This window comes from Aulostomus chinensis, chromosome 24 (assembly GCF_037954235.1).
Source record: "Aulostomus chinensis isolate RoL2024-O1b breed Wild chromosome 24, RoL_Achi_v1.0, whole genome shotgun sequence".
NCBI lineage: Eukaryota > Metazoa > Chordata > Actinopteri > Syngnathiformes > Aulostomidae > Aulostomus > Aulostomus chinensis.
In genome coordinates, this window is record NC_141343.1 from 14111158 (window position 1) to 14124649 (window position 13492).

A 13492-nucleotide genomic window follows, 5' to 3' on the forward strand; every position below is an offset into this window, starting at 1 on the left:
TGCAGAACACAGGACACGCCTCTTTTTATTGGACTGTCTTTGATATTTCACCTTCATATTTCTCAAAAGCTTTCAAGTCACGTGACCAATGGACTCCAAATCAGCATCAGTTGATAAACCAGCCTAGAAATATAGGACACGCCTCTTTTACTTCCCCTTATATTTTATTTCTATGAATAGTTTCATGCAAACCCCCCCCCCCCCCCCCATAGCTTCAGAGTCATGTTACGTAGCAACTTAGAGCAATCAATTTCAGACATTAATGAGCTGAATACCAAATAAAGGCATAGTCCTGCTATGGTGTTTAATCCAGTCTTTTTTTTTAAAGACACCAGGTCATGTGACCATGTCACACAGAACAAGCTGGGGGGGGGGGGTAAACACACAAAAGACAGTGCACATAAAGTGAGGTTGAAAACATTGAAAGGAAAAAGATATTTTTTGATGGCGGCGACGATGCAGAGGAGCGTTGTTGGCATGTTTGAACTGTGCTGCTGTATTGACAGATCAATGACCAGCTGAGCGATGGCTCCCTGCACCGCAGCAAAACGCTCGCCACCTCCTACATGCTACGCAGTCAATAAATGCTTGTTGGAACTTGTCAAAGTGGATTTGAGAAGTTGCACGTTTCCTTTTAATGCCGTTTTTAAACCAGCTAATAAGTTTTTAGGTGCATTGTTTAATTTGTTGGCAAGTTAAAAGTCATGGCACGTTCAATGTCATGGAAAACTCATAGAAAAGTGATTTCCACCAAATGAATAAGGCTGGAAAAATTGTGTAAATTAGCCCCAAAGAAGAAGTTTTGAAAGGCTGTACGTGGTCTGTTTTTGTTTGTGGTATAAAAACACGCAGCTTGTCATTTTTGAGCCGGACTGCTGACTGCTAGTTAGCTTAGCTGCCAGTGGCACGTGGATGGGCGCTAGCGGTAGAGAATGGCAGAAGTTCCAGGTTAGTATCCGACTAAAATAGCGTCTCTAGAATTTTTTGCCAATTTTTCACTTTGTTCCACTGAAACAGACAAATAGCATCTGGGAGGAGAGTGTAATGGAGGACTTTTGAGACAACAAGCTAAAACAACCCGCCGCTAGCATTCTTTGCAGCTAAGCTAACTAGCAGTAATACACACGGAGAGGAGTGAGGGGTATCTGTACATTTGTCTGGCTCTTGAAATGATGGACAAAAAGTTTGTGCGTTATGTTGACTATTGTAGCCACGCAGCTTACTATCAGTTAGCTTAGCTGCCATGAGCGTAGCAGTGGGTCAGTATGCTGGTTAGTATGTTCTAGTATGCTGGTGAAGTTTTCCTTGGTTTGCTGTTTATTATTTATGTTTTAACAGACCCTACAGTTATGAAAATTCATGGAAGTCATGGAAATGTATTGGTAAAATGTGTATTACGCCTTTTTTTTAGATTTATTTTGTCAAAAGAATTAGAAACAATACATTTTCCTCTAACTGGGGAGACAGATGGTGGCCTGGACCGAGGAACAAGTGAAAAGAGGAAGTTTTCTTTCTTTGGGTCCCTTCTAGTTTAATCACAACACCAGTAAAAGAAGAGCGTCCTCGATTTTTGACTCATCCTAGAGTTCCAATGGATTTTACTGCCGCATTTGGTGAAATTCCTTCAAGGCATTCCAGAGATGATGTGTTTCCGTGAGACGACCTTGACCTTTGACCGCCAATCTTCTCAGTTCACCCATGAGTCCCAGTGGACATTTGTGCCAAATTTATATCAAGTCATTCCTGAGTTATCAGTCTAACAAGAATGAGACCGATAACGACGTATGTATGCGGCGACTGTGTTTGGACCCGAACCACCCAAATATTCGCCAGTGGACCTTTGTGCTGAATTTGAAGAAATTCCCCTCGAGGATTCCAGAGCTCCAAACCCAGCCAGTAACCATGGTCACGGCCTAAACAGAAACACTTTCACAAACATGCTAGATTCATTTCTTCTCTCCGGAGTAATTCACGTTTCTGCTGACTCTGCACATTCTCTGAGACGGGGGGGAAACTCCCCATGGAGACGTCATCTTACATGAATCTGCGAGTTAATGCCAAAAGAATTAAGACAAGTGAGTCAGAGAACGCCAGTCGCCTCGGCTGTTCGGGATCAGTTCCAGGGGATTCAGATTAGCGCTGCCGCGCCCGAGCGGGAACGAGTCGTCACTAAAACGTGATGTCGAGGGAGGAACCTGCTGAGCAAGAGAAACGCCACCAATTGGGATTGTTTCCATGCAGCTTTTAAATCACATTTCCACAAAAAAGAGTAACTTCGTTATTTCACTTTGGAGTTAATTTTAAGAATGAAAAAGCTAGAAAAAGAGGACACATTCCTCGAGATACGTGAAGTATTGTCTCGTACTGAAAGTGGAACACAGGAACGTTCTCCATCAGTGTGTTCAGATCAAAGCACACCTCAACGGCTCCGAAGCCTAGCGTAACGTTAGCTTTGCTCCGGGGTTTCCTCAGCTTTGGTTTGTTCCTGACTGCTAAAACAACCAAGATGGAGAAAAATGTACGCATTTCTAAAAACTGGTCAAAAAACATTTGTTTTTCTGTGTGTGGACACTTGTGGTAAGTCATCATACAAAATGGCTGCCCTGGTACGATGGATATGTTAATGACATTTCATTGATTTTCAATGATAACAAAAGACCAAAATAATCAAACGTGCACAACAGTTTTTTGGGATTTTTTTCCCCCCTTAAAGCTTTATTCTGCTCCAGCTCTCCACAAAAGTAACGCAGTACAATGAGTCAACAGTACGAAGATAATTTGGCTTTAAAAGTGCAATCCTACTCAGACATTTCTAAAACATGCTGAGTCAGCAACGTTAACCGCCTGCTCTGTGCGTCAAGTAAACTGTGCAGGTCAGTGGAAATGAAATCTAAGATTTCATTTGTTTTTCAAGATAAACAGACGGGCAACAAACTGCAGGAAAAGAAAAATCAAAAAAACAAAAGGCCTGGATGATGGTTCACCCCTCAAGTTAAGTTACGCTTAAATTTGTTTGCGAATTCTCACGATGTGCAAAGATTTACAGGATAGAAAAACTCCACTGCTAATATTTCACTCCTGTTAATGGTTACTTATTTCAGATTGTCTGAGCCGGTTGATGTCTAAAACTTCCCAGACCAAAAGAAAGTTTGTACGATTGATTATTTTAAAACATTACAACATAATAAAAAAAAAAAGTAGTGAAATGATGCAAATGAGTGAAATTTTGATGTTTAAACAAATGGTAAATAAATAAAACATTTTTAAAAAAAAGCCTAAAGTGTAATGGAAATTTTGATGTATTGATCTAATTGTGATTCTGAATTAGCAAAATTTTGTCCACAAAATTTAAATTTCGCATGAAAACTTCTTCTTTTTTTTTCCAGGGACCTGTGCTCTTTAACTTTATTGTGTCACCTACTTCTTTTTTCATTGAACCTTTATGTCCTTTTCCTCTATCTTTTAGTCACAGTTTAACCAATTAGCCGCTAACATTAAAGCTAGTCTTTTCAGTTTCTGTTTTGGATTAAAGATAACAGCTTTGGCGAGTTCTTAAAAGCGTTGTGAGTGCTAAACAGGATAAAAGCAAGAACGGCGCCCATCCAGCAGAGATTAAACTTGTTTCCATCATTGGTCTGACAATTACGGAGCACAAGAAATGATACGTTATCTTGACGGGGCCGGGGACAAACATACAAAGGCCAGGAGCCGCTAAAACGGTCTACTGCTTCATTGTAATAAAAACAACTGATAAACGGCGTCGCCGCTGTGAGATGTTCGAAGGTTTTCACAGTGTCAGTAAAACTGTGTGTTCTAATCGTTAAATAAAACTTTTTCAAGGCCCGTAGAGATTAAAAATGCTCCTTTTGTTTTAACTTTCACTCCTACAGTGACTGGAAGACGTCGGACAACAGCTCTTGAAGGTAAACTACCAGGAAACGGTCTCAGGATGTCGGGAAGCAAAGAAGGCCTGAAAGTACAACCTCCTGCCGCTCCATCATTATTGCCTTTTTAAACGTTTCAGGTGGAGAACACTTTTCCTTTCATGGTCATATTGAGATGTCAGAAACACATTTGGCACATATAAATACAAAAATCCTGAATCTAAAAAGCCTGGATGTGGTGGTGTCCCAGTGGTTCAGAAGGACTTGGGCCACTCTCGTGAGTCTAGTACTTCACGGGTTCTGATGGCGAGCGTTGACCGGTGGAACAGTGACCCGCACTGATGAAAGAGAAGAGCGACAACAAATTAGTGAGAACAAATTTCATGTATTCGCTAACAGTTGCTAGCGTGGCAATTAGTGCCAGATACACTGGAGGACTTTAACAATGCTAACAGATGACGTAAACATTCGGGGTCGCAAAACAAACACGGAGGCAGCTGATTTTTATACCTCTGAAAAAATAAGAGGAAGAGACAGAGGAGTACTTGGTTGAAGCGGGGGATAGGTAGACGTGGAGGCTCTGTTGAAACTTCAGTGAGGACTAAGCCATGTAGGCTAATGCTAGGCTAGACTATGTAGGCTAATGCTAGGCTGGACTTGGAAGGATTACGCAAGACAAGGTTATACTTTGGATTCTCATGCCAGACTCGACTTGGCTATGTAGACCAAGGTTTAGCTAGGTTAGGAAGGCTAGTGCAAGACCAAGCTAGGCTGGAAAGGCGAGACTAAGCTAGGCTAGGAGGGCTAATGCCAGATTCGGCTAGGCTACGTGAACTAATGCATGGCGAGATGAGGAAGACGAACGCCAGACTAGGCAAGGCTGTGTCGGCTCAGCGCTACAGGCATGGTGGTAGTGACTTGTCATTTTCTGCACCCTCTGTTTTTGCTACAGGAAAGCACCAGTTTTTACCTTCAGTGTGATTGTTGTTTTCTTACTGGTTATTATTTTATCAATTATCACATTTTGCCAACAAAAGTTCTTTTTTAACCTTTGTGATGTCTTCATATGAGTGTACTTGCTGTACCCCTTTGTCAAAAAGACCCCATTGTTTGTATATATATATATATATATATATATATATATATATATATATATATATATATAAACCACTAAACTGTGTGTGACACCCTCCCTGTGAATTTCATTCCAAGTCATTTCTATTTGTTTTATATAACTTTTTGGGATTTAGTGTATAAAAACCAAGTCATTTACTTGAAACGTGACCCAAAGGACAATTCAAAGGTTACATTGATTGTCCGGTCCAGGAAATCTGAAGGCCAAAATCCAATTTCTCAACTGCTAAAATAGTGACAAATCAAACGTTAACTTGGGATGTGGGTTTTGTAGTTGAGGTTTGGTGAGTTTTAATCAGAAAACACCCCAGCTTGGGTTTTGAGGTTTTAAACTTCTTTAGAAGGACGCACATCTCCTTGTTGAGCTCACACGTGAAGTGTGACCCCCGTGGTTTCCAGGTGCTGTGTTTGTTTGTCCACCACCTCACCAACAAGGACTTCCTGACTAAATATAGACACCGCAAGTTCCCTCCTTTGCTCTGGTCGCACTCGTAAACGGCCACTAGGGGGAACCCTTTGACGGGTCCTGACTCTCAACCTCCAGGGTCATAGTTTGACGCAAAGAGTTGACCAGGAGTTGGGACAGAGGACATTGTTTAATATTAACTCACATCATGAAGTAGGGAGATAAAAGCTTGTCAGAACTTTAACTACTCGGGGTCTGTTTGTGAAGCTGGTACCTGCAGAGTCCTGTGGAACACTCGTAGTTGTTCTGGCAGTACGCGCCGAAGGGTTTACTGTTCATGATCCTCCACAGCGGGGTCATTCGAGCAGTTCTCTTCAGAGTCTTGATGCTGTGTGTCCCCCTTAAATCTGAACTCTGGTCAGAACCGGACCGGATCTGAGAGCCCAGGGGACCTGCGAACACCTGAACGACACAGAAACAGAAATATGAGTTCGAAAGCAAAGAGAGAAGCAGAAGTACGAACTATGTCCGTATGCGTCCAAACATCTACTCTTCTGAGAATGTCAGCAAAGTCATTTCAGGTTTCAACTTTTCTGACACTTCATCAGTTGTTTTACCGCGGAATTGCGGTTTCATCTTTTAACTCAGACACACTGCAAAAGACATTAAATCTGTTTGTCTAATTTCCAGTCAAAAATCTAGTTTTCTGTTTTTGTTTGGGGTACGTTACTCTTCACAAGTACATTTATTTGGTATATTACAAGTATAAAACACCTATTACTATTTTTAATGCAATCTTGTTGTTAGTAAAATCACTGCATTGGCTTATTTCTGACATATTTCTTACACGTTACCTTTTTCTACATTTTTGGTCTCGAAATACTGCCGTCCCTTTTCTATTTCACACCTCCTATAATCTTATCTCCGAAGGTCTCCAGCGAGTAAATTTAGCTTCCTGGACTGGTAGATTATTTGACTTTTACAAGTATAAAGCATCTGGCATCGCAGTTACGTGTTACGCAACTTTTTAAAAGTCAAGACTTCTGCGTCCATCCGTTGAGACCGCCGACCCACCTGCTGAGCCAGGACCAGCACCACCAGGCAGAGCGCTACTGCCGATCCCCTCTGGGTGAAGACGCCCTTCTCCTGCATCTTTATGCTCTTTTTCTTCTTCTTCTTCTTCTTCTTCTTTTTTTTTTTGCAGGATTCACCAGGGGCTTCCTGAATCCACAAAACTTCCTCAAACTTTTGTGGTCTTGGTCAGGGAGGAGGTAGGACTGCTGGATCTCAGCTGTGAGCCTGCAGGAAGGTTGGGTTCTCCTTTATATAGTCAGGCCCTGATCCCAGGAGGGAGAAGGCTGGAGGGGAGGAGAGAGAGTCCAGGCTGTGTCACCACCTTCATCATCATCATCATCGTCTTGACTCTGTCTCTCTCTGTCTCTCTCTGTCTCTCTGTCCTGGCTTGTTGGCGGGGAACCAGCCATCATTTCCTCAACATGAGTCTTCATCTGTGTTAATGTTCACATGTATACAGAAAACACCAAAGCAGCACATGTGGCCAGCATTAAACGACAACAAAGAGCCAACCAGCTCAATGTGTGTGTGTGTGTGTGTGTGTGTGTGTGTGTGCGTGTGTGCATGTTTCCCTTCCCGCTAACATAAGGCTTTATTAAGTCTGTGGCCCCAATATGAGGAAATCTCGCTTATACAACGTTGGGCGAGTATAAAGTCAAGGGGGCGTGGTTTATATAAGCAGGTTCACAGTACACAACCCGGGCTCGTGACTCCTGCAAAACCTTTGTTTGATATGTTGAAATATAGTATCACAGAAACAAAAGCGGAGTCTAGACCTGTGGAAAGTCCAGATTTTGTGTGCGAGAGCCGCATCACGTAGGTTTGATGGTGTGTAGGTCTTATATACCCAGATGTCGGACCTAAAAATGGGGTGTAGTTTCACATAAACCAGGTCCAGATAACTCCAGATTCCATCAAGTACAATGGAACGTCTAGTTACGAGGTGGACCAACGCCTTGTTGTCTGTACCTCCTGCCAGCAGTCAAACTGGACGGGGTGGTTAGGACCCTGGCACAAAGGTTAAAAGATTGTCTGGTTCAATTTGGTAAAATGAGGTACTTTTACCTTTTATTCTATGGCATAAAATACATCAAAATACCACAATCATGAATTTTTTTACTCTTAAAAGTAGCGGTTGCTAGCAAGCGGTGGTTGAGTGTTGTTGGTGATTGACGCGTTATCAGACATGTGCTATAAAACTGCCCTCATCTTAATTAAAACATCGTTGTTTTTTTTCAGTGAGGAAATTTGACTCCAAAATTTGGATGCTGCATTTCTGCTGGTTCTCTGGAGTAGAATTTTAGCACTGTAGATTTCTGCAAACCACGGCTACGTGCAATTTTACAGAGCCACAAATATGCGTCATAACAACAATTCTGACAGTTCTCTTGATGCCATACTTTCTTAATTAGATATGTACAGTTTCTCCTTCCTACCCATGTAAGTATAGAGAAAACAGTGAGTTTGGTCTGTAAATTTCCACCCATCCATCCAGTTTCTACCGCTCATTCTGTTAAGGGTCCTGGGGGGGCGGGGTTCACCCTCGACGGGCCTGTAAATTTGTTCTTCCACACTCAAACTGTGAGGGGCATTCCAATTTTTTTTGGGGGGTGGGGTAAAATGCTTATTTGATGTCACATGACTCAAAGTATGGCTTATTTCCTTTTTTTAAGAGAAAGTGACATTTTGGACATTTACGGTGTTCATTGGATGAAACTGAAAAATGTGCATTGGCGCCAACGCACTGCTCGCGCCTGCACGACGAGTTTCTCAGCAAAAGGATTTATGTTTGTATTCTGTGTGTCGGTCTTTGTCGAGATGAACCAGGTTTACATGTAACTGAGCAAGCAGACAGTGCCTGGGTGAGGACCAAGTCCAGTCCTGGGTCAAGGCCTCGGGTGGGAGCAGGAATACTTCTAATCGTGAATACAAAGGGTCAGAAGGTCGTGACAGGGGTTAGCCGTACACGTGATTCATCAAGCTGCTCGTGTGTCTGCAAAATTTTGGCTTGAGAGAGAAACGTTTGCCGCAGGTGTTTCAGATTAATTCTAACATTTAATGTAAAACTCTAAAAGCATCTGAATGGTTCATGTTTTTAATTTAACCTTCTGGGTCGTGTGTTTGAAGGACACCTGCGAGTTTATAAGTGTTCTTTCTTTTATTTTTTTTTTTAACTTGCAGATTTCCAGTTTTGCGTGAACCTGGACTGGGTTGAGAGCTTGTGTGCCAGTGGTCAACTGGGTCAGTAAGACAAAGGTGAAACACTTAAACAGAACAAACACATGCGTTTAGGTTTTTGCCGACAGGGTAAGAACAAAAAAGCTATTGGATATCAGTGGAAATGATGTTCCACGATCTATTTATTTAATCCCTTTTTACAGCTTTTTAAGATAAAAGTGTTTTATTGATACGGAGGGCGATTCTGGTTAGCTTGGAAGAGACGCGCCGTTTTTCCGAAGGATGTCAAGGCAAAGTGGGGGACAGGTTCACACTAAAATAGTGTTTCCACTCACAGAGATGTGAGAAGAATTAAGAGAAAATGGACGACGAGTACGCAGGAGGGGTCTAATGGAACATTCCTGGGCTGATTCCCGTAAGGTTGTTGTGACCAAGTTGCTCCCAATGGAGAACAAGACTGACAGTAAACCTGCCGACATCTGCATCGTATCTTCGCCGAGCGTGACTCATGGAACTGAGTCAGACTGGCTGCAGCAAAATACCAATCAGATGACAAGCTCGTTGCAGTCTCAGTAGACGGGTGTCAGCTGTCTGTCTGTTTTGAAATCCTGTACAAAATCAAGGTCGTTTATTTTTTTGAAATGGGGGACAGATTCCTGATCTATCAGGTGTAAAGTACCACCGTTTTTCAAACCGCGTTGGTGTGTCGGAGGTGCAGTGACTGCACATCCTCATTTTTAATAAAATACACAATAAGATAACAGCTTGGTAGAGAAACAGACCTACAGCTCAAACTGCACAGGCTGCAAATTCTGCCTGCTGTGCAAAATGGAAAGGCAAAAATTCTCTTTTTTTTCACACCCTGCAAAATTCTGTATTCGTCTGTTTTGACAGTAGCTTCCATGTCACGTGATCGGGAGACTCCAAATCAGTATCAGGTGTTCGTCCTAGAATGGAAGTACAGGACACGCCTCTTGCATTCTCCATGAATATTTGAAATAGTTGTTTTAATGTCATCTTCATGTCTCAAAGAACGAGCTGAGTTACAAATACACACAATTTTATAGATTCCTGTTGGAGAGTTTGTGTTCTTTTTTATTTTTATTTACACTTTTTTATTCATTAATGTCAACCTTTTGTTGTTGTTGTTGTTAAATTCTATATATTGGAAAAGAAGGTCTCAGTGGTCAAGCGTCTCTGCAGAGAACTAAATAAAGGCTTATGATGATGATGATGACATTTCCAAAGGGCACTTCAGAAGACGAAGGACTGGACATGTGGACTGACTGTGCTGTTTCCTTATTGATACAGGCTGCCACCCAAATGTGGCTAACAAATTTGATACTTTGATTGCTGTGAGGCAAAAGGCAACCAAACAGATCGAAGGAGAGTTGCAGACGTGACCTCATGTGACCAGTTTTTCGGTCCTCATATGGATAGTGAAAGGTGACGTTCACAGTAATAGGTTACCCAGAAGCCTTATAAATGTGGACAGGCCTTGAGTCGAAGCCAATTAATCTTTGATAATAGACCCTTTGTCTCTTGCAGCGCTTATATAACCTTTAACTACCGAGAACCACCTGTTCATTGAGTTGCTGCGTTTCAGTATAGGTCCAACACTTGTACTTAATTTGCTAGAAAATAAATATAAAATCTTTTTCTAAAAACACTCGAGCCCAAATTACAACCATCCAAATCTTTCTGCAGCAGCTCAGCATTTCTGTTTTTATCGAATAGACTTAGGAGCATAGGTTCCGTCCCAGTTTAGCTGAGTCATCCAAGTAAGAACCCTGCAGGGAAGATGTCTTTGTGTAGGCTAACCTGGACGTGAGCCTCCCTATCGGTTCTGTCACCCCAGAAGCCAAAGACATCTCCACGTTGGAGTTTGTGCTATTATGTAAAACAGAACTTTGCTGAAACTTGTATGTTTAGTTCAGGATGGTACTTCCTAAAAATGAAAACCATTTTTACAATCTGATGGATAGATGCTTTACTCATCCCCATGGGGAAATTCAGGAAAGCTAACGGTGTGACACAGCTAACGGTGTACCAGTTAGAATGCTAACAGTAACAAAGCTAACAGTAAATTAGCTAATTGTTGTGCTAGGAATAAAACTACAGCATAGACACGTTACCCCAGTGTCGCCAAAGGGAAGCTTCACTCTTCTTCTGTTTTTTCAAGATGACATTTTAATGTCCGTGACAACTTCTGTAGTGTCCTTTAGCCACCGGTTAGCTAACGCCGTTTTTCAAGCCCCACATAAGTTTCTATATTCACAAGTATGGCAGTTACTGTTTTTACTGTAGTTTGCTGAGTGAAGCTTTGCTGGAGGACAACGACCTACGATGTTTGACTGTAGGGGGACTGAATATTGGTTGATAGTTTAAACATTTTAAAAAAGCTATCTAGAGACAAAATAAACGATCATAAGTTGCAAGCAGAGTGTGTTGCTAGCAGGTATTTATAGAATAAATGAGCACACCAGCGTTAGCAAAGTCATGTTGATGAATTAATCAACTATCCTGGCGAACGTGAAGAGTTTTTGTAAAACGACAACCTTGCGTTCTACTCCTCCACCATTGTTCTTTTCCCTGTCTCAAATTACTTGGATCACTTGATGAGTTGTTTTTTTTTTTACTTTAATTTCTCATCTGTTTATTGTGATGAGTAACAGGTCATTTTCAGTGTGACTCAGACTTGCTAGTGTGTGTTTGTTTGTACAATAGCGGAACATTACAACATATGTGTCTCAGGAAATTAAGAAGGACAAGAACACACACACACACACTCAAAAAAAAAAACCCAAAAACAAAAAAAACCTTGAGGAAACAGGCATGCAGGCGGAAAGCTTCAGATTCCAGTCACTCCAAAAATGGAGTTACGGGAAGAGAGAAGCTCTGTAGATCCTGGGGCAATGAAAATAAGAACAAACACACAGCGCCAGAACTCATCATTTCTCTTCTACGGTAATGTTTTCACGAAGTATATTTTGGTATACTCCTTGTTTTTTTTCATCCAAAGGAAACTACATTGCTTAGCTCAGGTGACAGAAGAAGAAAAGGACGAGGACATCATTGAGGAGAAGTTTGTTATTGGTGAGGACCTAAGAACTTCATCGTCTTGTGGTTCCTGCAAGATGCGCGCGCACAAGCACACACTCCTTTTGGCCGGACAAAAAGACCTACAATCAGTAGTTCACACTCTTACAGATTGTGCAGGGACCTTCTGTCACATCCACGCGACGACAGGATGAGTCGAAAGATGAAGGGAAAATCATGCGAGCTTAAAAAGAGTATTTTAATGTATTTAAGAGACAAACAGGCTGCAGTTCATCTTTTCACGACCGAGAGGGGTGAACGTGACCCACTTTCACGATACACATCTGATACAAAGTGCTTGCTATGGCCCTGATCCGCCTCGTTGCCTGATAACGATCCACTGCACTTGTTGCTGGTAGAACTGTATTTTCACACCAAAAAGCTGTAGAAAGGTTTTCAGTCCAATCTGGTGTTTGTGCGTTTTCTGCCGGTATCGGTAGAGATTTTCTAAATTTATGGAAGAGTTGCGAGTTAAAGGTGATCCCCAAATGACTGCTGAGGATCATTTCAGTCAAATATCCTCCTGATTGTCATGAAAGTGGGGAGTAAATCCACAAATAGCTCACTAACCTAACTGGAAGGGCACAGACGGACAGACAAACAAACCCTCAGACGAGAGTGAGAACAGAGGTAGACACAAGTTCCTACAAAATGCACCTTTTTTTTCCTCTCTCTCCCCCCTGGAAAAGTCCACTGAGAATCAATATTGAACCCGTTTGAAGTTTGGTTCCTTCTCTTATTTCTGCGGTTTAACCCTTCTGGTTGAGTGATTGAGGGCAATACTCGTCTCCTACCCCTGTGTGAGAAGGGGTCAAGCCTGCGACAGTGAGGTCAAGGGACGACTCGTCAAACAGTGCGGAGGCTTCGGAGGAGTGCGAGCCTGAGACGCTGGATGAGGAGCGCGGCTCAAACACCTCAGCTTCTATTTCCTGAGCAGTAGAACTGGTGTGAAAACATCTTTGTTTTAGGACCTCAGATTCAAGTCGGTCTGCGCAGCCTGCCCACGTCGGCTTTCTTGGAGAACAGCGCCATCTTTCGTTCTACACCGTTTAGTAAGAAACTTTCAAAAAATACCTGTGGAACAGAGGAACACTATGAAGTTACTATAAGTTAGGAATAATATGAGGTTAGTTTTCTAACATTTGAGCACAATTCTTCTGACCTTGAAGAAATCTGTCCTCTTACGTGAGCCACTACTTGAATTGTACATAGTTGTTTTTTTTGCAGTAATCACTGTGTTGTACTATTAGATTTGTCGATTCTTGACAAAATCTTTCCTTTTAGACTTTATTCTTTTGTTTTCTTTCTTACTAGATACTTTGAATGTCACATCAGGAACTTTTTTTGTCTTATTTTCAGTTGTTTTTTTTGTTTTTTTTAATGTTACCTGTGCAAAAATGGGAATTCAGCAATCGTTGATCAAACAGACCACAACTCTTCCGCTTTCCTTTCTATCCCTAAGTGAGTTTTGAAGCATCACAGCCATTTAGACAGAAGGAAACTGCAAATTGTGGTCATCGTTGCTTCTGGAATTATAACCAAACTACCTGGAAATGTTCTGAAGTAAAAACGTGGCGGCTGAAAACACTGAACTCTGGGTCGAATTGCTTTTTTCTTGAACGTTGGCTTCGGTGGAGGTTTGCCCGACTGAGGGCCGGGCTTCCTGGTCCTCGAAGAAGAGTCATTTTTAACCGAAAAAAAGGACAACAAATTAGGC

The 13492-nt window shown here is 41.9% G+C and overlaps 1 protein-coding gene across 1 annotated transcript; it reads right to left on the reverse strand.

Annotated features, from left to right (window-relative positions):
* Positions 1-2677: 2677 nt before the first annotated feature.
* On the reverse strand, positions 2678-6732 carry leap2 (liver-expressed antimicrobial peptide 2). Its single transcript, XM_086197705.1, has 3 exons — positions 6499-6732; positions 5699-5886; positions 2678-4222 (listed from the first exon to the last, which is right to left on the reverse strand). The coding sequence occupies exons 1-3, from the start codon at positions 6574-6576 to the stop codon at positions 4168-4170; spliced, it is 321 nt and encodes a 106-aa protein (XP_086053831.1). The 5' UTR covers positions 6577-6732; the 3' UTR covers positions 2678-4167.
* Between the last annotated feature and the right edge of the window lie 6760 nt (positions 6733-13492).

What these genes read in the sequence shown, in the direction of transcription:
- leap2 (XM_086197705.1), bottom strand. Translation starts at nt 6,576, where the DNA reads ATGCAGGAGAAGGGCGTCTTCACCCAGAGGGGATCGGCAGTAGCGCTC. An exon ending in TGCTGGTCCTGGCTCAGCAG is followed by an intron (nt 5,887 to 6,498) that starts GTGGGTCGGCGG and finishes TGTGTCGTTCAG; the next exon opens with GTGTTCGCAGGTCCCCTGGG. An exon ending in TGTTCCACAGGACTCTGCAG is followed by an intron (nt 4,223 to 5,698) that starts GTACCAGCTTCA and finishes CTCTTTCATCAG; the next exon opens with TGCGGGTCACTGTTCCACCG.